Below are 25,589 nucleotides of genomic sequence, written 5' to 3' on the forward strand. Positions count from 1 at the left end.
TAATTCTGAAGAACCCCCCCCCCCCCCATAAAACTAAACCAGACAGCAACAATAACAGAACGTTCGGCAGGGTAAAAAAAGCATTATCAATCTAGAATTTCGTTTTCATATGTCATGCAAATTACAAAATTTAAAAATTTCTCTAAACATTGTAAGATGCGACAAAAATATTTGTTCTGGCGAGAAGAATCAAAACTGGCGAGAAGGATCAAAATCTGAGTTGTTAAAATTATAACTTCGCAAAAGCAATCAGTCGATAGCCTACATTGGTTAATTGCTTCATTTTAAAGAGAAAGGTTTTGACATCAACACGACAATAAATTCGCGTGATAACTCCACTTCTTGAAATAGTTACAACAGCTTCTCATGTGTTGAAATTTATCTCCTTTATAGTAGGCGTATTATAGGATTTTTTCGTGCGCAGTTTTCTTTTGTTTCTTTGATGTGGTCTAAATAATTCAAAAACTATTAAGTCTTAAAACGACACGAACTTTAGAACAGAACTTTAGAACAAAACTTTCGTTTCAATCTTGTTCTGAATTAGAAAAATATACAGCAAACTATATTTATTTTTTTTAAATATTTACTTCATTTCCTTTTTTTTTTTTTTTTAATTTTTTTAATTTGAAAACAAAATTTAACAATCATTTTACAAAGAAGAAATAAACTTTTTATATCTAAATACTTTAAAATGATAATTTTAAAACAAATTTCTAGTAAACCAAATCATTTATTGATAAATATAATGTTTACCAGAAACTTAAGTCAATAAATATTATCACATCGCAGTAGCAACATTTTAGGATATTCTTGCTAGCATAATAACATACTTTTCGAACAACACTATTGCATATTCTATTAACAATTTCAAAGTGTTTTTTCAACGACTCGTCTAAGGTAGAATAATTGTTTGAAGAATGAGGTAACTAACGAACTAATCAAAGAATGAGGCAACTTTAACGCTCACTTGAGTCCATAAAAACAACGAAACACTAATATCAATTAATAAAAGGTCTTAGCATTCTTCAAACAATTACTTGTTGAAGCCATTAAAGAGCACAATACAAAACAAATAAATATCCTGGATTATACCAGGGAAAAAAAAATGTTTTTTAAAGTTTTTTTAAAGACACAAGCAGACGAAAATAACCATCTGCGGAAAATACACCCTAGCATATACATTACAAAAGCAACTACTATTAAGTTCAAAATAGGAGGTCAATCAGAGCACTTGGTGTACATTCGGTGTTTCTTTCTTTTACTTTTTTTTTTTTTTTGGAACTATTATGATTATGCGAGGCATGAAGTACTTATTTCAATTGTTTTTAATGCAAGACCTTTGCAAAAAGAGAGAGAGAGAGAGAGAGAGAGAGAGAGAGAGAAAGAGCAAATGCTCCTCCTTCTTGCCATCAGCTGCAGGTTTTTTAAAACTGCATACATATAACAAAAAAAAAACAAAAAAAAATCGAAACGAACGTTTAATAACAAGAGAGTAATGAGATACAATCCCAACATTTTTCCAGAGGAGAGGTTTATACAGAGAAATAGTTTCTTTAATGTTTAAAAAAAATTTGTTAAAGATACTTACATCACAGGTTTCCTGGGTTCAATAATATTTCTTCGTTGTAAACTTTTAAAATTTTCAGTCAGAAGATTTCCATCAGGCTGTATCAGAAAAAAAAGTTTGTAGACTGTAAAACACTTTTTACATTTTTAAAAAAAAAAAAAAAAAATTTGTTTATACCTTCATCTCTCTAAGTGTTGGTGTGAGCTCTTCACTCAGGTTGAACGCAATTTCTGGTTCTTCATATCTAAGGTGATAATGTGAAGAAAAATGTAAAAAAAAAAAAAAAAAAAAAAAAAAAAAAGGTTAAGTGTCTAATAAAGAACTTCCCATTGTAACAAATATTCCTTTTGTATATTTAACATCTGCTTTGATCAAATTCTATAAGTATTTGAGGTACACTTGTTACAGTAAAATGGTTCAACTGGTTTGCCATCTTTTGTTAAAACCTGTTTCCAGAACTTCCAAAGTTATTGTTTATCAGGTTGAAAGATGAGTCTTTCAACCTAAAAAATGAAGTGGGTGCAGCTCAAAGAGCAATTATGAAATCACCATCATTTCTTCAACATTTATCTAGAAAATGTTTTTTGAAACCAACACAACCATGAAATATGAGTAACTATTCAAAGGGGAAAAAAAATTAATAATACTGTCTGTTAGGTCAGTGGAAGCAGAGAGGAGGGTTTGCAAGCAGAGAGGAGGGTTTGCCACTTACATATATTAAGATTAGCTTTAAGAATTTTAAGACACTCTTGGAGTATACTTTTCACTGATTAAAAAGGTGATAATGGGAGAGAAATCTGATTAAAAAGGCGATAACACGAGAGAAATCTGATTATTAATAGATTTGAATCTCACTAATGACTTTTTACAATTACTTCTGAAACACTTTACAATTGCTTCCTGAAACACAAAGTGTTCATTGGATTCTTTCCATAGTGTAACTGAAGTTAATATCCTTTAATTTGAATTCAATCTTTTGAAATGAATTCATTTTTTTCTATAAAGATATAATATCTACCTAGAATACCAAACCATTAACAAACAGCAGTTTTGTACTAATTAATGGGGTAATAAAAATTATTGTATTTTTCTGCTGAGAAATAAATAATTGGGACAACTTTTAACTTACAAATTGTTTTAAAATAAATTTAACACTTCAATTCATAAACAAACCTCCACAATACAACAATTTATCAATTGTGACCTCAATTTTAAAATATAACATTGACAGTACAATAAACTTTTGACCTCAAAAGATGTTTAATTTAATTTAAAATTGTAATTCAACATCATCTTGAAAAAAAACAAAAAACAACAACAACAACAACAAACAAACAAACAAAAATAGAAAGTAAATTAAAAGTAATTCAATTATTCTAACTTGTATTTCCCTAATCTTTTTGTACGATTAGCCAGTTGAAGCATTTTTTCTGCTTTCTGTTTCTTTCTCTGGGTTGATTTTTCTACCTCCTCATTTATTTCTTTTTTCAAAGTTTTTATTCTGTAAAAAAAGTTAACAATTTTAAGTATTCTTTAAATTGGCTGTAGAACTCCAGTTTTCACTAGAAACAAAGAAATTGCAAAAAATATAATGAGACGACATATTGGGTCCAGACAGAATATCAGGATTAAAAAATGATATAAAATCTATTACCTAAAAATTAGCAATTATGTTTAGGCTAAAAGTTTATTTTGATCTTAAATTATTGACTGATGCAAGGTTAAATTATTTGCTAATTAATACCTGAAAACATCATTCATCATTACTTTTGCCATTTTCATTTCCATCTTTTCTTTCTCCTAAAAATGACAAAAAAATTTCAATAGACATGGAGTTAAAAAAAACTACAACTTTATGTTTTGAAGAAGCACACCTGGAATTATATTTTTACAAACAAGATAATACCTCCATTTTTTTAAGCTTTTCTTTTTTACGCATCTTTGAAGTTTTAATACGCTGTTTTGATGTTAATTTTTCAGTATCTTGCTCATCACCATCTTCCGCATGATTAAATTCACTTGTATCATCAGATTTATTTTGATCAAGACCTTCAGACATTTCTTTTAACCATATCTTAGACTAAATTAAAACAATATTTTTTTATATGTGTTATGACTTATTGTTTCAACACATAGATGTATATGTGTTATGACTTATTGTTTCAACACATAGATGTATATGTGTTATGACTTATTGTTTCAACACATAGATGTATATGTGTTATGACTTATTGTTTCAACACATAGATGTATATGTGTTATGACTTATTGTTTCAACACATAGATGTATATGTGTTATGACTTATTGTTTCAACACATAGATGTATATGTGTTATGACTTATTGTTTCAACACATAGATGTATATGTGTTATGACTTATTGTTTCAACACATAGATGTATATGTGTTATGACTTATTGTTTCAACACATAGATGTATGATTGTGATTGAGATGTAAAGGTTCTAAAGGTATTTAGAAAAAGTTATTTTTGAAAATTTTAGTTACACAGAAAAATGACCCAAAAAAAATAGAGAGTTAAAAGTTTAGTAATATGACTAAAAAAATCAGTAGATAATTAAATACAACTTTATTAAATTTTTGAATCTAACATTAGATTTAAAAGTATTAAATTTTCATTGAAAATTGAAACTTCAAGTCTTATGTTAATTGATTCCAAACTCTCAATTTTATCAAATATTGAAAGAAATAAACTTAATGCTACTTCAAAAGAGAGAAAGAAATAAACTTAATGCTACTTCAAAAGAGATTTAGAGGAATAAAACTAAAGAGCAACTAAAATAAAATGCTAAACAAAATAGTAATTACTTGTTTCTTAAGCTCATCCACAGAAACCATTTTGACCTTTTCATTAAGTTTTTGTTGCTCAATTATCTTTTTCAGCTCCACATCATAGGCTTTTTTGAGCAGGCTCTTAATTGTAAATATATTTTAAAATTATTTAATAGAAATATAAAACTAATTTTTCCATTTTTCTTTTGAATTAATAAAAAATCTAATAAAAACTCAATCAACTTATAGAACATTTAAAATTTTAACAAACGCTCAAGTCAAAAATTTTAAGCTTACCATCTAGAAAATTCTAGTTTTTTGTTACCTGATGTGAATCATAGTCTGGGTTGTATGAAGTACCTGGTTCAGGTACAGGAACAGCTTTAATATCAGCTTTTCCTTTGCCAACAGTTTTAGGTTTCTATAGAATAAATACAAAATAAAGTTATAATTGCTTTTGTTATCATTTTTTGTTAACAGGAATATCTATTTAAAAATTCATTCTGAAAGTGATTGTTCAAAGAACTCCATGCAGTATTAATTTTCAAAAACAATTGTGGGAATTTCATTTTTAATATATCAATTTAGTAACTTTCTTCTCTTTGAGAAGGAACTTAAAGTAGACAACATTTATTAAAAGAATTGTAATGGAGCTCATGATATTACAAAAACAACTCACTTCAAAAAAAAAAAAAAAAAAAATCTACTTTGAATGGAAAAAAAAATTAACTTACAATTTTTGGCTTCTTGATGGCTGGCTCAATGTAAGCATCAACAACTGTTAGTTTTTCTATCAAAATTAAAGGAAAGACAAAAGTAAAAAAAAAGAAGAGCATTATCTAACAACAACTTTATATTACTTTACATACATTTAAACTATTATTTAAAAATTACATTTTGGATGCATTTCTAACTTAAGACAACTTATTACCCTTTTTTTTAAATAAGCATGAAACTATTTCTTTTTAACTTTTTAAAGAAATTTTGAAAAACTCAATGATTTGACCATTAATTTACAACTAGAAAAAAAAAATATTTTAACTTTTTTTTGGCTTTTCTACATTCATTTTTCAATTGAAATTTGTCTTATAAGTACAGCAATGGTATCATCCTCCACATCTTCTCAGTTTTCAGATGTAAATTTTTTATTTTTCTCATACTATCAATTTTGTAATATTTAGTATTAAGTAACACTTCAATATTCAGAGGAAAGAAAACAGCAAACACTTAAGGTAAAAAAAGTTGTTATAACAATTATTACATTTATAACAAAAATAATTTACAGTTGTCTTAAATTTCATGGCTTACCATTAAAATAAAATTGATTGTAATATTTAAATGAAAAACATGGCCTAAGAAAGAAAATACAAGAACAAGTAGCAATATAACATCAAAGATGGCAGAAGATTTAGTATATTACTTAAATTTGTCCTTATTTTGATGTAATAAGGACCTTAAAGGTACATTGTCAGAGGTGACCATTTTCAAAATCTAAATGATTTTAATATATTTCTCATTGTTACTGAACAAGAGTTCATTAAATTATGACACAGGAATAGATTAAAGAATTAGATAAAATAAACTTGTAACCCTTATGTATGTATTTGTGTGTTTGTTTTTTTTTTTGTTTGTGTGTGTGTGTTGGCCTGTGTGCATGTGTACGTGTGTGTGTGTCTGTCTGTCTGTCTGTCTGTCTGTCTGTCTGTCTGTCTGTCTGTCTATCTGTATGTATGTTTGCATGTATGTATATATGTACCAGATATGCGTGCATTTGCATTCAACTTGGAGTTTTGCAAGAGTTGGTAAAGGATCTCATGTCTATAAATCACAAACCAAAATACCTTGTCCCCATATTGAAAAAGCTGGTCTATTTCTTTCCTTTTTTGCTTCCTCTTCTTCTTGTTTTATTTCTTTTTGTTGCTTTCGCTTTTGTTTTTCCTTTTGAGAAATGTAAATTTCTTCATCATCATCATCCTCATCATCACCAAGTTTCTTTAAACCTGAATAAGAATAAGTGTAACAATAGTAGATTCTCAGTCAGCATAAATACATGCATTAAGAAATATCAGAATAAATACTTAGAGTGTTACCTATTCTTCCACCATCTACTTTAATAGCTTTGTCATGAAAAAATAAGCTTTCATTACTCTTTCCCTCCAGTACTCCACTAAAATTATTTAAAATATTCTAATTGCTTTATTTCCTTACATACATACAATACATACATACATACATACATACATACATACATACATACATACATACATACATACATACATACATACATACATACATACATACATACATACATACATACATACATACATACTTTACATACATTACATACATTACATACATTACATACATTACATACATTACATACATTACATACATTACATACATACACACATACACTCACAGACATACAGAGATGATCTAATAAAAAATTTACAGACCTAGTCTACAGCGAAGAATTTAAAAATTACACATATGAAGAAATTAAATTTTATTTATCAAGCTTGCAAATAAGAGTTTTTTAATAGCTATTGCACTCTTGGAATATTGCTTTCTTGGCTTTAAAGCAAAACGGTTTGAATATTATATAAACTATACTATACTTTTAAATATATTGGATACCCAGTTCTCTCTTCTCTTCTAACATTGTCTAAATGTTCCTCTACATCAGCAATGTCAGTATGCTTTCTCCAACTTTTTTTGGATTTTTTACTTCCTTTATATTTTTGTGTTTTGACTCCAGCCATTTTTACCACGTGAGTTTATGTGTATATAATAGGGCTTCCTAACTCGATTAATCGATTTTAAGTTAATTTCCAATTTACTGCCAAATTTTTATAATCTAATGAAAATTTTGAAATTCTTTCTTATATGTTTTCTAATATTACTATAGGCCAAGATTTATTAATGAAGAAACCATAGATATTTCTTCAGTAACTAAGAACTGATCAGTTTTTTTTAATACCGAATCTCGTTAAGTACAATTACCAAGGACGAGGCATATGGCTTTAATACCAATGCGAGGGAAAGGAGGAGGAGGGGGATGCAACTCTTGGGGAAACATTTTATTCAGAAATTAAATTGAATAAGAAAAATTTATACTTCCAAGTTTTGTATCTTTTACTGTTGCTACTTGAATAACTTTTTTACTCTTCATTCTTTAAAGAAACACTGATAACTCCCGATTTTGAAAATTTTATCTTAGGAGTGTTCATTTTTTAAGTCAATAATAGTTACACTAAATTCACCCCCCTGCCCCTGAATTGACATTTAATTTTAAAGAGCTATCTTGATACACATTTCTTGTTTAAGCTGTAGCCTTTGTTACAATAAACCGTGTTTGATTTTTCCCAATAATATATTATGTAAACTAGATGTCTAACTTGCGGGATTTTATTGGAAGAAAAGTGAAGCCGCTTTTTTTGTTTACAAATTTAATCCGCCATTTGTAATAAGGGCAAAATTCTTAGTTAAGAACTGGAAATCTGTGAAAAAATGTCAACTTCTTTCATGTATCTATTAGTACAACCATACGCAGCTCATGAGTTCACTATTTTAATGTTAACTTTTAAAATGTCATATAGGTAGATAAGCTTTTTGTCCGAATTAGAAATGTCTTCCACGGCTTCACTTTTCGGATCGAACTCTGTTAAAATTTTCTGACGTCAAAGAAACTTTTTCAATCTTACATAAAGTTCAGAATTGAAGAAAAAATTCTGCCTTTACAAATTCTTAAAACAAGCAGTTTCCACCTTTCCAGCTTCTCACAATACTGCTAGTATTGCCATTTTAAGGAAAGTAAGCAGTTATTTTAAACAAAAGTTGCCTATAGATTTGTAGTAAAAGTTGTCTTAATATCAAAACAATTAAATTACTTCATTAAAAATATTTATAATGGGGAGGAAATGTAACTTAACCAAAATCTCACACACATACAACTTCTAAAGACATTATCTCATAAATATAACTTCATCAATGAGTAAGTTAGGAAGTAACAAATTACTTTGCAATTAGAATAAGTTTTCTTAACACCTTATGACAATAAATTGAGATCTCCGAAGATTTAAGCTAAAAGAAGATTTCACATAAATTTTTCTAGGCCGCTGAATGCAGGATGTTCCACTAAAAATGTTTCTCTTTCAAATTTTTTTTTTTTCAAATTTTTAAATTTTACAAATAAACAGGATAAAGCAGATCTATCAGTGTAAATCTACCACATACACCTATGATTTTTTCTCTCTCTCAACTGTCTTTACACAAAGGTTTGAGGCTTTTTACAAAACAATACACTTACACAGTTCTACCGATTAAATCTGTTAGTTTAAACAAATGTCGTATAGCCTCGCTTTTTTGTAAGAAGAGGTTAGTGCCTGCAAAGAAAATAGGCTTATTTAAAACCATTATGGTTAAATTTAACTAAATAGAAAGCTACATTTTTTGCAATTAGTCTTCTAACCAAGAAAGCGTCCATAAAATGACGAAAAAAGTTACGCAGTCGCATCATATTTTCCAATAGATTTTCCTTATACGAATTCTAATGATCGAGTAAAAAATTATAGAAACTTCGAACGGTAAACAAAATTATTGAAAAAGTGGCAATTTTTAAGTGGAACAACTCATTCCCCCTTCCCTCAAATTACTCATCGATAGTAAAGAAGTCGTTACATAAAGCAATCACTCATTCATCTTCCATAATCAAGTCATTTTTACGAATGAGTGCTTTCTTTAACTCGTCGCATCTTTGAGAAAGTTTATCGGCAAAATTACTGATTAACTCTGGTAAAAATGTTGTTTCGTGAGAAAAATTTATTAATGCTGAAAACAACTCCGTCCAAATTTTAGCATCCCAACCTCTAAAGAAAAAATAACCACAAGCTAAAATGATGCAACAATCTGTTGCTACAAACAACATAAACAAGAAGAAAAATTTTACGTTTTAAAGGTATTGCAAATTGTAAGTTGTTTAGTATTCGGATCCACATAGGTATTCATATTATTTTCAAAGATGAGGTAGTGTATTGTCGAAGCAGCTGCGTAATAGTCAACCTAGATAATTAACGAAACGTTATTAATAAATCTAAACGAAATCCTTGCTAATAAATATTCAAAATTGTTTATTTACGTAATTATACATAATTCAATTATTCATAATAATTCAAAGTCAAGAATAATAATCAAAATATTTCAAAAACACATAACGAATTGCATGCAATTTTTTGCAAGCAATATATATAAAAAAAATCTTGTACCTGAAACTTCCATGGTCTCCCTTCAAACATTTCCGGACATTCATACTCTTCATTGCCGCGAGAGCCAACAAACATAACTCCATCTGTGAGGAGATCAAGATCAATACTTTCATAAAAGCCTCTTAAGGTCAAGCATCGAAGATCTAGAGGACCAACGCCATCTCTTATATTGCTGAAAAACATAAAAAGCAGTAACAAAATCAAGATATTAGAACAAAATGCATCAAGTTAATTGAACTTTGAAGCGACCATGAGCAGTTGATTTTTAAATATATTAAATAGTGGATGCAAAAATGGATAGAAATTTGAAAAAAAAAATCACTAATCTGTTCAAGTTACCAGTCTCCTATAAGAAAGTTTTTCAGACAAATATCGGTATGAATTATATTGCTTTGGTGCAAGGTTTCAAGGATTCGAAGAATTTCGAAGGTGTATAGCATCACTAAAACTTCATCTATACTTTGATTATGGCGTCGATATAAATCCAATAAATCCTGTTTTAAAAGGTAATTCGCGTTTATATAAACATTTTATAAAATAATGACATTTTTAGAAAGAATATTTTTTTTAGCGTTAGTATAAAAAATAGTTAGATAAATGTCACTTACTCTTAGAGTTCCTTCACTGTAAAAAGGAGATTCTATACAAATAGCATCAGAATATTTTAGTCCAAAGTAGTGTTCGATGAAATTTTGGTTCTAAAATAAAAGCAAGAACAGCTAAGAACAGCTTAATCATCACTGTCATCTCCACCGTTTTATTAGCTGAGGAAAATGTTCGTCGCCGTGTTAAAATTATGCTTTTTTTATGGTTTTTTTTTTTAAAAAAAAAAAAAAATTTAATTTTTGGCATTTATCAAAAAATTATCGCATCTAACCAATAGTCTAGACGTTGTTTCATCTGACTACAACCTCTTTCAATCAATACAGCACCTTGAAGATGAAGAAAGCCGAAGGGGTGGTATTTGACCAAAAGCTTGTAGATCGATGGCAGGTGACATTGATTGACTTTTTGAAGGATAGTTGTTTTTAAAAAAATTCCTGCATAAAACATCATTATTTTAACACGGGGTACGAATGTTATATTGATACTATTGTTAGCGAGTCTTAAGTTAAATTACATACTGTCGTTAAATCCGCTGATTTTGAACTGTTGATCCGTTCATGAATTGATGAACTTATATAGAAATCCCATAACAAAGACGAGCTATCACCCGTTGAAATCTTAAAATATCATTAAAAAGAAACGAAATACACAAGGGAAATCACCTTTACAAACTGAATGCAAAAAGTTAACTGTCAAACTATGCAAAACTATTATAAAATAGACAACACTCAAACCTGAAGTCTAATTTTTACACTTGATAAAGCTCTTTAATCATTTTAAAATAATACAAACCTTAAGCGATATGATTTTAGAGAATGCATTAACTCCTTTGTAGGATGCAGTATCACGACTTTTTTTTAAGTATTTTCGAATGCAAATTTTTCTGGGGCCTTTATGAGAAAGCAAAATTAATTCATGTTAATCAAAATCTGTTTTCATGATACTTCATTTAAATAAAATTCATAAAATGTCTTTGAAATATTTTTGTGAAATATTTAAAACCAATTAAGCTACCTAAATTTAACTCCACTTCTGGTCCCTGCAACTTTGGCAACTTTCCATTTATATTTAAAAAATTCTTTAACTGAGTAATGCATCCCACGGCAAACTTCATAAATACAGCTAAAGAATCTTTTTTAAAAACTACCATATATTGATCAGTGGCTTCTGAACCCTCTGAAGAAGTAGAACTTTTTGATCCTGAATGATCAGAGCAATCTTCTTTACTACCCTCACTAATTATTGAAAGTTCTGCTTTATTGTCATTTTTCATATAAATAAATGGACTATTTTCAGTATGCACATCATAGGGCAAATTACTGCAATTAAAAGTTAAGAACTCATTTCTTTTTCCATTACCAGGTGTCGAGGTGATTCTCTTTAACAACGGTTTCATTTGCATTGTATTATCATCAGCTGTTGACAAATCAAAAGGTTCTTTAAAACTATTGGACTCACTAAAAATATTGAAAACAAAAAACTAATTGTAATTAAAGACTAAAAACCTAGACATGTCACAAAGTTTAACATTCTTTGTTATCTCCCTTTTTTTCTTGTCCCATAATAGATATTGATCTGACTATGCAATAAAATTAAAAAACTATCTATGTTGCTAGTAAAGAGTAGTTAAAAACAGATCCTATGGAATAATAAAACATCTTCAAACTTTAAAACCCCTATTTCTCAAAAGTTGTGAAAGGTGACAAGTCTGTTATTTCCCAGTGGTCTTCAATTATTTGATTAACCTATCAAAACTATTGACATGTTAAAACTCAAACTGGATAATTGTTTGCAGAGACATTTAGATTTGTTTGTCAGATGCTAAAGTGATTTGACATACCACATTGTAAAATTTTTATACCTTAAATTGTAAGTTTTTGATTTTGAATGTGAAAAATCTGCTTTAACAAGGGCAGTTCTTTCTGTTTTGTCATGATCATCGTAAATTTCAAAGCTACATATTTTTTCATCCAATGGTAGTGGTTTCTTGAAAATATCTGCTGCATCATTTGAGTTAGCTACAAGAGAAATTGACTAATTATAACACTTACACAAACATAGATTGCACATTAAATTTACAATTTTTAAAGAAAAACACTAAGCATGATATTTATAGTAATTGAAAAGGATTTCTTTCTTCCTTCCTTAAGAGATTTATAAACATGTTACTTTACAATGAGTAACATGATATTTCTTTACAAATAAATCTTTCTACAAATGAAATTAAAAATTACCATGCTTTTCCAATCCATTGGATATCTCTACAGAACTTTTATTTTGTTCATTAAGAACTTCAGACTCTGATGGTACTATTTTTCCTGAGCTGATAACGTCATTGTAGATCTTAAATGCTGGATTTTTTTCTTCATTTAAATCAAAAAAGGGTTTAAATGCTGAATTAGAATTAGTTAATGGCAATGAATCTTTGTTTTTTTTAAGTAATGATATATCTTTTGATTGAGTTGAGACTTCCAGAACTTGATTAAAATTTAATTGTGTTGAACCAGTACAGGTTTCAAACTTTGGTTTATATGATACATTGGAATGGACAGGTGAATCAGCAAAAATCTCAAATAATGGCTTTGATGAAAATTTTGATGGGACAGATGCCTCATTATAAATTTCAAATGCTGGCTTGGACAGAACTTTTGAAGAAATAGGAGCCTCAGTATAAATTTCAAATGCTGGTTTAGGTAGAACTTTTGGTTGCATAGGAGCATCAGTATAAATCTCAAATGCTGAGTTGGAAGATACCTTTGCTGGAACAGGTGCCTCAGTATAGATCTCAAATGTTTGTTTAGATAAAACTTTTGACTGAACAGGTGCTTCAGTATATATATCAAAAGCTGATTTGGATGGAATTTTTAACTGAGCAGGAACCTCATAGGTTTCTGGCTTGGACAATTCTTTTAACTGAGGAACCTCAGTATAGATTTCAAACCCTGGTTTTGAAAAACTCTTTAAGTGGCCTGTAGTTATAGATTCTGGTTTTGATGGAATCTTAGGTTGAATAGCTTGCTCAATATTAACTTCAGATTCTTTTTTTGGAGCAACATTGGATTGAATTGGTTCAGTAAATATTTCAAATGGTTTTGAAGACACTTTAGACTGAACTGATGCAGTAAATATTTCAAAAGGCGGATTACTATATTTTTGTTTTGCTGGAATGATTGTTTCTTTTGAGTTCCAAAAGCTTGCATCCTTTGAATCATGCAGAAAAAATGATTTTTGAGTTGCACCTTAATAAAGAAAAGTTTCAATTTAATTAATTCATACAAGTATGAAAAATTAAAATGCCAAAGTAATTTTAGAAAACTTATATATTTCAGATAAAAATATTGAAAATTAAGTTTAATACCAAAAATTTAAAGGTAAGGCTCATTTTATAAGTAAATTTATCATTAAAGACAAAAATGCTCGTATTAATCGAACTTGATAAGCTTGTTTACTTTTACATTTAAAATTAAGTTTTGGCTGAATATTTAAAACAGCAGGAAGTAGAGTTTCTTCAACATTTTGCAGTTTCGAGTTTTTAAACGTTTTGAAAATGTTACTTTTCTTAAATACATAGTAAAAAATAGTGGAAAAATGTTTCCTTATATAAATTCCTCTTCAGCAGATAATGATAAATGGTTGATTTTATTTGTTTCAGGAACGAAAAACTTTTAACTTGTGTCTGTGGACTTTTGTTTTTATAAAATTATAGTAAACTCCCTTTCATGATTCATAACTGGCAATCACTAAAGAAGCTGTCTTAAAACTGAAATTAAATGGTTCTCAAACATTTTTTAACCACTTCTATCAAAGTTTAACTGCAAGTTTTGATCAAATGAGTTTTGGTAATTGAAGTTTGAAGTTCAATAAAACATTTGTGCTTGTCACTGTTTTAGTTAACTCTCTTTAACTAATAACTGTAATTCCTAATAACAGGAATTCACGTTCAATTGTGCATGTCATATTAGAATTTACGTTATACCTTTTTCATTATATAACTGTTTAGTAGTTTCATTTAATGACTCAGTTTCTTTATCAAAGTCAAGACTCTCATTGAACATAGACTGAATGCTATCTTTAGCATACTTTGTGTTCAATGTAATTGATGGTGATGGTGCCCATATTGGTGCAAGAGGTAGATTGAAAGTTGTTTTTTTCTGCACTGGAGTCTTTCTCATTGGAGTTTTTGCAAATAAGTCTTCATTCATAAAATAATCGCCAGGAGAAGAATTCAGTAACTTTAGTTGTTGAATATCACTTTTACAAGACATCAACTTATCATCATTCAGCAAATCAGCAAATTCACTAGACACAACAACAAAACAAACTTTATTGTATTCTTTTACTTCATTAAACTAAAAACTAAATCTAAATAACTTTATCTTTAAACCTACTTTTTTAAAGAGCCCTAGTTTAAAAAATGCATATACTAACATAAGATAATATACCATAAATATATAAGTCAATACCCCAGGTCAAGATTTTTTTTAACTAAAATCTTTAAATCAAAACCAAAATAGTTGCAAATAGGTAATTTACTTAAATTATTCTATAAAAAATTATTTTATTAAAAACATTATTTCAACTTATACACTGGTATATATAACATTTATATATAAAACAACTTATTGCAATTAAAAATATATATATTATGCCTATAAAAAAATCACCTGGTTAAATTTCCTTTTTCGTTCAAATTTAGTTCCTGGTTTGTTTTAACAGATTCATAAGTTTTTGAGAAGACCAATTTTGGCTTCATCTTGTTTTCATTGCAAAATGTAGGATTTTCTTCAAAATAACCACCTATCAAAATATCAACTAAAAAAATAGTACAATTAAAATCAGCTTTTCTCTATATTAAATATTAAAATATTCGAAATGCAAGTTCCCATTGATTACAAAAGAGTTCACTAAGAAAACAGTTAATGTTTTTAGTACTCATATTGAATTAAAAAAGTTTTTGTATAACACTTTAAACAAAACAAAAAAAATACTTAACAAAATCCATTTGATTACATACATTTAAGATAATAGAAAAGGTCTAAAGGTCAACTAAATTTAATACTGTTTCAAAGTAAAAAAAATTAGACCATGGAAAAAAAAAACTTAAGCTATAAAAAAAAAAAAAAACAAAAAAAAAACAAAGTTAAACATTATCAGCTTCATTAAAACAATTTTAAGCTTTTGATTTTGGCAGAATTCTACAAGAATGAGTAACCTGAGTGAAACTTTGTTCAAAGTAAAAGTAGAGTTAAGGTTAGGGTTTACCTAGAGGTCTAAAGGTCAACTAGTCCCCCCCCTTCTTCTTGTTTGGGGGGAGGGGAGGGGGGCTAACTGGCTGACCTTTTGACCTCTGGAAAACTTGTTAATATCTTGAAAATCATGGTAGCATAAACAAAAATATTTGCTGCACAAATGTAGCATTAACATTTGACACAAGTTTTGTTTAATTTGAAAAAAGTGGGGGGACAACTTCACGCAGGTGAATGAGTAGTAATATAACATTAAATATTGCAAAGTATTTAGCTTAATTATAATTATATAATATGCAATTATAATTTTTTAGGACAAATATAGTTAAAAATTAAGTTTATTTTTCTATAGAAGTCATGAAGATCTTGAAAGCACATGATATAAATTAAAATTTTGGTTTAGGGGTAACCATTCTTAAAACTAATTTAATATCTTTCTCACAATTTTTGAAGAAAAGGAACATGGAATTATAAAAAAATCACAATCAACAATATATATATATATATATATATATATATATATATATATATATATATATATATATATATATATATATATATATATATATATAATGTTATTATTTTGCTGAGCTGCTGGGATGATTAATTCCATTATGATTCTATAAAAATCTAAAAGATTTACTTATAAGATTAAGTTACAAGTGTAAAATATTTTCAAAATATGTAATGAAAAATTACCTTTTACTTTTGTTTGAATCAAAGGAGTTTTCATTTCTTTATCTTCATAAAATGTGTTAGATAATTTATCAAGGTCAAAAGAGTCATTTAACAAAGCATTTTGTAATGTCCTGCTTTCTGATATATGAACTCTTGTTACTCCTTGTGAAATACTATTAGATAATGAATCTATATTAGAAACTTTTTTGGATGATACAATAGGAAACAAATGCTCTTCTGTTTTTGATGAAGAGTCCTTCTTTTCTTTTTGAAATTCTGAAGGAAAGCCATCAGATAAATCACTTTTAGATTTTTTACTGTCTGGCACAACTTCAAATAATGACTTCCTTTTGGTGTTTTGAGTTTCTCCATACAGAGTAGGTGGAAAACTCATTGTCATTTCAAGTGCATCTACGACATGACCTACTAGCTCTTTTTTATTACCTTCTAGTGGTTTTAGTACAATGTTTTCAGTGATGTCAAAATAAGAACAAGCATCAAACTTTGATACAGCTAAAGGTGTAATTTCATTTTTATTTGAAATTTTCTCAATGCAACTCTCCACCTCAAGTGGTAATGCTTTAGGAGAAAGTAGATTATTGATATTTGATAATTTAGAATCATTTTCTGCACTGGTAGGACAATTTAGAGAATTCTCTAGAAAAATGCCAGAAACATTCTTCATTGTGTTAAATACTTGCTGTTTACTGAAATCTAATTTCACTCGCAAACCAGTTGAAGTATTCAATTCAGACCTGAAGCAAAAATATTTAGTGCTTTACTATACAGGAGAAAGTAACATTAAATGAGACTTTAAAAAGTTAAAAAAGATTAATGATGTATTGGTAAATCTAATTACAGAAGATTTTACTACTGACACCTTTCAGGTCTGCTTGTAAGTCTGGTTTACAATCTGACTGAAAAAAGCCAATTGAGTTGGATTGTAAGCCAGACTCATAAGCAAGGTGGTAGTAGTAAAAGCTTCTGTAATTAATAAAATAATGTTCACCTGTTTAGTGACATGGCTTTTAATTCTTCAAAAGAAAACTCTTTATTACCCATGTAAACAAGATTTTTGCAATATTTGTTTACAACTTTGGGATCTGGAATATCCTTCATAACAGAATAACACCAGCTTTAAAAAATTGACTAGCAATCATCTCTTTCAAAAATTACTAAGAACAACAGAAAATATTGATAAACTGAATATTGTTGAAAAAGTTACCTTACAAGAATCAGGTTCAAACCCGATATCTTTTGAGGCTTTTATTGCACTTAATGGTTTGCGCTCCTCCAATATAACTTGATGCTTAGCAAGAGAAGTTGAATTCTTAACTTCTTCTTCTTCTTCTTGATAAATAGAAAACTTTGTTGAGGAATTCAAACTTCCTGTTTTTAACATCTAAAATAAATAATTGTCTCTACTAACAAAAATAAAGCAAAAAAGTGAAGACTGTATAAAAAAAAAGTGAATACTGGTGTAAAAAAATTTTTTTGTCTATATTTCATAAGTAGAAACTTAGCAACTAAAACATCATAAAAAGTATCAAATTTAGAAACTTAAAGAATAATCTTTTTGTGAGAGCAGAATCTCTATTTTTGCCCTTAATTCTGAAAAAAGGTTATACAACTTGTTTTAAATCAATTATTAGTAAATAAAATGAATTGTAATCTTTTTATAACAGAAAACACAACAAATCCAATCTCTAAACAATTTAATAAAATGATTAACATAACAAACTGAAAATATATTATTTGTATAATAGTTTTTATTGAATCATTTTAAGTGTTTTTGTTTGTGTTTATTAGTAATTTGACTTAATCTTCATAAAACCTTTCTACATGATTATTATTAAAGTTCATGCAACATCTCTGACATTAGAACTTAAACTTGTTACTAATATTATAAAACTAAGAACCAGAAGATTGAAATTTCTTTACATTTAGATAAAAAGTACTTTATTCCAGAAAATTGTAAAACTTTAATCTTGGCAATATCAGGCAACTTAGGGATTCTGTTTTTTATTTACCTTTTTGATTTGGTTAGTTTTAATATTTGCATTTTTATTCAAGCCTAGTGAAAATAAAAAAATATTTTAATTGCAACTTAAAAAAAAAAAAAAAAACACAATTTCTTAAACAAAACCAAACATTTTAGATTTTTTTGTTTTTTACCAATTCAAAAGTTCTATTATAATGACCTTTTTTTGCATATAAAAGATAAGTTTGATATTTTTTTTAAAAAAAAAACAGGCTTTTAAAAATTTTTAGGATTTTTAAAAATTTTTAACAATATAATATGTAATATAGTCATATTACATATTATATTGTTATCAGAATAGTAAAGAAGAATATTTTGGTGTGAAGCTGTAAGGAAACCAAAGACCTAAGTAAATTATTATCAAATTTGAAACTTGAGATTTAAATATTTTGAATTATTTTTAAAGAACTATATAAGTTTAAAATGAAATGCTAGTTAAGAAATTAGATATTGATTAAATGTAAGAACTTTTTTACAATTATCAAATGTTGAGTAATTGTTTATTGTAGTTTTTAATATCTTCTAGATGTAAAACTTTCAGCTAACAACTATTAATTTAAATAAAAACTTATTATTAATTTTTTGGTCTAACACATAAAATCATCCACCCAGAGAATGGTGAAGTAGTTGGTTTGGCTAGGTTAACTCTTTAAATTAAAATTTCTAAATATATTTCTGTACATACATACATACATACATACATACATACATACATACATACATACATACATACATACATACATACATACATACATTCATGTATGCATGTATGCATGTATACATGCATACAGCTATTCACAAAAGTTTAAACGATTGCAGAATTTTTATCAAGTATGTTTGGTTTTTGTTTAATAAAGAAAAACTGTAAAATGATATGGACTTAATTTTTTTCATTTATTAAAGATAAAGTAATTAGCTTTAAAATGAATATGAACATATTCTAAAAATTTTAATATTTAGTTAGAAAAAAGCTATTACAAAAAATCTTATAGGAAAAATAAGAAGCACAAAAGTTTAAACGAATTGCAACGTTCGAACAAAAAATGAAAAAAAAAGCAAAATTAATATTTGAAGTGTCCTCCTTTGTTTTTAGAGCAAAGATAAACTCGTTTATGCATTGATTCAACTAATTTCATGCACATCACGCGAGGTACCTTCAGCCAGTACTCATTCAAAAGTTGCTTTAAATGCTGAGTTGATTGAATTTCATGGTATGTCAGTTGATTGTCAGTCCAAGACCAAATATTTTCGATTGGGTTGAGATCTGGTGATCTAGGGCACCAGGGCATCACATTGAACTTTTTTTTCAAAAAATATTCTTTGATTGAGTGTGCTGTATGAGCTGAAGCCCGTCTTGTTGAAAGATGAATTGCTTGCTTCTGCCATACAAATGTCTGATTGATGGAACTAAACACGTTTCTATTGTGTACTTGTAGGTGTGTTGATTAATTTGGCCTTCACACAGCTAACAGAAGCCTATACCTTTGTGAGAAAAACATCCCCAGATGCCAACCGAACTTCCACCGCCTTGTCGACGATGTTGCAAAAACCTGTCTGATTATTTCTCAGTTGCAAATCTTTTGAGATAGATTCTTCCCTTGCAGTTTACAACTTGAAAGTTAGCTTCATCACTCCAAATAACTTTTGCCCACTGTTCTACAGACCAGTCCAGCCTTTCTTTGGACCACTTGTCGTTTGCGTTTATCCGTGATTGAAAGAATAGATTTTTTAGCAGCTATGTACGTTGCAATACCTTTGTCCGACAATGTTCGTCTCACGAGCTCTCTGCTAACTTTTGGATTATTTTTTGAGTCGTTGAAGATTTGTGCTAGCTTTTTTGTAGCTGAGTCTGGGGTTTTCTCTGCTCATTCTGAATATACCATTTTTGTCACGGTTGCTGAGTTTGGATGGTCTCCCAGTACGCGACATGTCGGAGACGTCCTTGGTAAGTTCCCAGGTTTTGATGGTTTTTCTAACGCAATATTCAAAAATGTTAAGTATTTTGCCTATTTGAACGTTTGTGTGATTTTTTGTCCGCGCCATACCAATAACTTGCCATTTGATATCACTAGAAACTGATTTTCAACCCATTTGCATGCAATTTAAATTAATTTGAAATTCACAATATTTTAAGTTGATTTTTAATGAATTAAAAGCTGCCTGATGATGTTGTGATGAATTTTTTGATTGAAAAACTACTCAATTATTTGCTAATTAATTGATAAATTCGCTGCGAAAAAAAATTTCGCAGCGGATTTATCAATTAATTAGCAAATCATTGATCCTAAATAAAATCGTTTAAACTTTTGTGAAACCTTTTAATTTGTATCACCTACCTTTTAATGAAATTTCTGAGTAAACGGTAATGATTCAAAACCTACTTTTTTTATTCTATTAACAAATAACCTATTTACCAAATTGGAAAAATAATTATTTTGATATCCATTTCCGTTAGATTTTTATTCAAGAAAAACTGAAGATTAGATTTGAAAATTCTGCAATCATTTAAACTTTCGTGAATAGCTGTACATGCATACATGCATACATGAATGTATGTATATATGTATGTATGTATGTATGTATGTATGTATGTATGTATGTATGTATGTATGTATGTATGTATGTATGTATGTGTGTGTGTGTGTGTGTATGTATGTATGTATGTATGTATGTATGTATGTATGTATGTATGTATGTATGTATGTATGTATGTATGTATGTATGTATGTATGTATGTATGTATGTATGTATGTATTTATGTATAGTAATATATTTAGAAATTTTAATTTAAACCTTCTAAAAAGAATTTAGAAAAGATATACAAAAAAGTACCTTTGTTCCCTTCAGAGTGGTAACTGGTTTTGTATTTTCTAAGTGTAGAGATGGGTCTATGGGGAGTTGTTTAAATTGTCTTTTTGAGGAAACCGGTAAAACAGATTCAGTAACCAACTGATCATCAAATATTGCAAAACTTGAAGCACCACAAGTAACCTTTTGAGATGGGACTTGTCTCTTAACTAAATTTTTTTTTTTTAATAAAATTTAAAATTGACAAAAAAAAAGAAAAATGAAAAAGATAGCTAACTAACTTTTGCAGATTAAAAGTAAAAAAATTTAAAAACCTTCATTTTTCACACGGTTACTTGGGACTTTTCCATTTTTGTGAGCTTTCAAAGTAGTGAGTACTCCTCTTGACTGATCAAGTGACACATTATCATTTGATGAAGACTTTGTCATTCTCATTTCAAACATCCTGTAAAAAAATTCTCAAAAAAATAAACCAGCCAAATTATGAAATTTAGAAAAAATTTCATACACTGTTTTTGATAAAAGAATTAAATAAAAACAACTTATTTATAAATGAAAATATAAAATATGCACAAAGTTAACAAAGATTTAGTTTATAATGGCATGGTGTTCTGGCTATAAGGCATTTAAAAAAAAAAAAAAAAAAAGAACCTGCGCCTGTCATCTTTCATCAATACATTTTTTAAACAAACTTTTTAAATTGTGTTTTTTTTGTGTGTATACCGCACTCAAACAGTTGTTTTGAATTTATAGTTTTGAAATAAACATTTCTAAAACCCTTTTAAAACTCTATTAAAGCGCAAACCTTTTGCTTTCTTTCAACACATCTAAAGGCTGAGCATTTCGATTGATTCCCAGATTGTAAAGTTCATCAGATTTTTTCTTGGCTCCAATAAACTCAAAATGTTCAGCCCAACTTATATAAAACAGTGCAAGAGATGTTCCAATGTCATGGTCAAACATGTATTCAAAAATTAAATTTGGATCATCAACTGCTTCACTCTAAATTATAGTAATAACAGTAAAGGGAATTTATTGCTAATACAAACTGGACCAGCCCATTTTTTGTCAAAATAAAAATAAATAACAATAATAATAATAATAATAATAATAATAATAATAATAATAATAATAATAATAATAATAATAATAATAATAATAAATAATAATAATAATAATAATAATAAATAATAATAATAGTAATAATAAATAATAATAGTAATAATAACAATAATAATATTAGGCAGGAAAAGGTGATTTTACTGTTGTTAAAATATTTGAACCATAAAGCATGTAACGTATTAAAAACATGAAATAAACCAAATAAACTAATAGAAAAACAGTTTGGTTGCTTTCTTTACATGTCAGAGTTATCTTATAGGAAATAAGTTTTTAAAATAATTTCACCAAAAAAAACAAAGTTATATAAAAGTTATTTTGGTAACATATATTTCTGTTAACTTTATGACTAAAATATGTTATATGTTAAAAATAAGAAAAAGTTAGCACATAAAAAAAAGAAGCATAAAATTTATTGTTTGTTTGAGGCTAGAAAACTAAATTTAGGTTACTTTTCAGAAAAGTAAAAAAAACAACAAAATAAAATGATGTCAATTGAACAAAAATTACTTTTATTGTGTGTCACATGTATTTTAATGATATGATTAAATCAATAAAAACAATTTTCAAAATACTAAGAGATTTATTTTCAAGTAAACAACAACAAAAATGACCTTAATAAAAAGGGTTTTAGTGTATTACAGACTCAAAGATTTTATTTTTAAAATCAATTACATCATTTTGAATAAATCCTTTTTTTTATTAAAGTAAAGCTAAAATAACTAAAAAAAATAACTCTTGCAGAGTAAATGTAATCATTTCAAATCAGTAATCATTTTAAAAAGTAATTTTAAAGACTGTCTGCAATAATTTTAAATGTCACATAAATACAGACAAAAAGAGTGTTTTAAAAAAAATTACAGAATAAGTAGTTTTTTATTCCAGGTTTATATAAAGGATATGTGCACAGGCTTCAGTTTTGTTCTGGAACAAACCCTTCAAAGATATTATACAAGAGGCTAAAATTAACGTTTTAAGAGGAATGATAAAGATAACAAGGAAGACTGTTTAGATAATGACAATAACTTGATAATAATACATACATTAGGTATTTATATAAATTCCACAGCAGAATTGATATAAAAAAATGCAGTATAATGTTTAATTAGTGTTTTTAAATTTAATTAGCCATGACAATTTTCCCAGTTCAATGGTATTAAAATACACCAAATAAAAAATCATTAAAAACAAAGATAAAAAGTTAATAAAGCCTCACCAACTTTACCCAAATTTCAACATATTTTGCATTTTGGTTAACTGTGTTTTTCTTTTTGAAAAATATTATGAATCTTTGCATCAGTGGAACAACATCCTTTGTTTGCTTAGAATTCTGCTCCATCCAAGTGATATAACTAGATTACAGTGTGCTTTCTTAATTATATACTAATTTCAAAACATTTAAAAAACTATTCAAATATTAACCAGCCTGAGGATTGTCATTATTAACAACACTCTTTTAAACCAAATCTACAAAACTGTTTGCTGTAAAAACCACTTTTCAGGAATTGTTTGAGCAAAATAAAATACAAGCTTTGTATTGGTTAGCCCAAGTACTGTTCTAATCTATTAATCAAAAAAAACATCTCCAAGAAAACATTTTTAACTTTCATGAAAAACTAATCCTAAATTAGCATACTTTATTTGCTTCTTTTAATGGGATTTTTTTCTAGGTATATTGCAGCTGTATTAAAATAAAATTCAAAATATCTCTTTCAGACTGTGAATCAAATTAATTAGACGGTTTTTTAAAAAAACAACTTGTACCTGTACCAAACATCAAGCTGATTTATATCACCTTCCACCACTCTGAGTTGGGTTTCAAAATCCCTGATGAAAAAACAGAATTTAAACTTAGTGACAATGCATTTGTTAAAAAACAACTGATGCACAATATAAATACTTCCAGATAAAAGTTTCTTATGCTCTTATAAGTTTTAAAATGGTTCTATGATTCATAAAAGTACTTTCTAAGCAAAAAATAGTTCAGGATTTGCATCTGACTAGCTAAGTAAAATGAAGAAAAGATTTGTGCACTAATATTAAAAACAAGCTATTTTCATTTCTTTTTCTTTCTAAGATTACCATGAAACTGAACAATTTCAATTATAAGTCTTTTAGTGTTTATCTTTTGAACACCTAATTTGCTAAAATATTTGGTTTCATACATACTTTTTAAATGTAACTTTGAAAATAAAGAACCCTATGCAGAAAATAATTAAAAGTGATTAAAAAACATTAAATTTTGTTGGATTATTACCTTTATCTGTTTTAAAACAAGTCATTCAACAACTCATTCTTTTAAGTTTTAATTTTTTTATAGTTTTAAAAAAAAAACAACAGAAAACTTAACAAATGGCTGTCTCAATTCCAATCTTTTTTTTTTGTTTTTTTTTTTAGTTTCACTACTTTATATTATATATTTATATTTTTAATTTTCCTATTCTTTTTCTTTTTTAATTCAGAGCCCTAAATTATTTTATATTTGTGAAAAAAAATTAAGGCATTTACTGTATAAAGTGTATTTGTATTGCAGTTTATATTATTTCTTTACCCATTTCCAACTTTTAAGTGGTTATAAGTAAATCTATGAAACCTTATTTATATTTAGACAATTCAACTTGTTTAACAAAATCAACTCTAACTTTTTTAAATTGATTGTTCAATTTTGTAGAAATAGTTAACTTTTTTGCAGAATTAAGTACATTAGGGTAATTCTATTTCAAATGTACTAAAATTTCTAGAAGTCTCATATGCATCTCAGTTAAGCATAACTAGTAATGTTCTTTATATTGTTTTTATAACATTTAACAAAAGTTTTTTTTACAGATTCTTATGAAATTTTAAATACCATTTATTTAACCTGTTATCACTATTTTTATATGTTTATATTATATAAGAATTTGAAGTTAAAAAATAACAATAATAGAAAAATATGTATATACTGTATCGTAGATTTAATGTAACCATTTTCTTCACTGGAAAGAACTTTTCTTAAATCATTGATTCGTCTGCCACCTTTCAAAGGTTGAACATTTTCTTTACACTGCTCCCATTCATCTTCTTGTGTGCAGCCATCCATCCAAAATTCAATAGTTATACTTTAAACTTTATTAGATTTACATATATATATATATATATATATATATATATATATATATATATATATATATATATATATATATATATATATATATATATATATATATATATATATATATATATATATATATATATATATATATATGTATATATATGTATTAGATATATTGATTTTTATATAAAAATAAATGTTACTCAGCAAATTAACAAACTAGTTTCATAAAAAACCATTTCCCTTTATCAACAATGCAATACAAATAAAATCAAATTTCGTTAAAGAAAATTGTTATTTTACTAATAAAACTATTTAAATAACACAAATTCATTAGTGATTTTGTCATTAAAATAACGATATACAAGTTGCAAATATG

At 27.4% G+C, this 25,589-nt stretch overlaps 2 protein-coding genes across 3 annotated transcripts; both read right to left on the minus strand.

Annotated features, from left to right (window-relative positions):
• Window positions 1-86: 86 nt before the first annotated feature.
• Window positions 87-7,393, minus strand: LOC145182541 (ribosome biogenesis protein NOP53-like). The gene is made up of 12 exons (XM_090084814.1): window positions 6,995-7,393; window positions 6,448-6,524; window positions 6,199-6,357; window positions 5,092-5,147; window positions 4,683-4,778; window positions 4,394-4,498; window positions 3,474-3,647; window positions 3,312-3,367; window positions 2,949-3,068; window positions 1,745-1,811; window positions 1,589-1,665; window positions 87-449 (listed from the first exon to the last, which is right to left on the minus strand). Exons 1-12 carry the CDS (start codon window positions 7,117-7,119, stop codon window positions 365-367), a joined length of 1,197 nt encoding a protein of 398 aa, XP_089940940.1. The 5' UTR covers window positions 7,120-7,393; the 3' UTR covers window positions 87-364.
• Window positions 7,394-8,243: 850 nt separating this feature from the next.
• On the minus strand, window positions 8,244-25,236 carry LOC145182770 (uncharacterized). 2 transcript variants are annotated; one of them, XM_090084539.1, is made up of 22 exons: window positions 25,062-25,236; window positions 23,884-23,946; window positions 23,336-23,471; window positions 21,806-22,002; window positions 21,315-21,445; window positions 21,025-21,209; window positions 17,377-17,553; window positions 17,161-17,264; window positions 16,173-16,906; window positions 14,892-15,024; window positions 14,204-14,526; window positions 13,050-13,466; window positions 12,462-12,995; window positions 12,089-12,245; window positions 11,242-11,684; window positions 11,020-11,117; window positions 10,746-10,844; window positions 10,230-10,319; window positions 9,961-10,115; window positions 9,622-9,793; window positions 9,306-9,418; window positions 8,244-9,225 (listed from the first exon to the last, which is right to left on the minus strand). In XM_090084539.1, exons 1-22 carry the CDS (start codon window positions 25,196-25,198, stop codon window positions 9,051-9,053), a joined length of 4,773 nt encoding a protein of 1,590 aa, XP_089940665.1. In that variant the 5' UTR covers window positions 25,199-25,236; the 3' UTR covers window positions 8,244-9,050. The 2 variants fall into 2 exon arrangements, with proteins under 2 accessions (XP_089940665.1, XP_089940664.1); XM_090084538.1 differs by having other exon boundaries at window positions 12,462-13,466.
• Between the last annotated feature and the right edge of the window lie 353 nt (window positions 25,237-25,589).

This window comes from Hydra viridissima, unplaced genomic scaffold (assembly GCF_058129835.1).
Source record: "Hydra viridissima isolate aposymbiotic clone 2 unplaced genomic scaffold, HvirCarnegie_v1 scaffold_4, whole genome shotgun sequence".
Classification (NCBI taxonomy): Eukaryota; Metazoa; Cnidaria; class Hydrozoa; order Anthoathecata; family Hydridae; genus Hydra; species Hydra viridissima.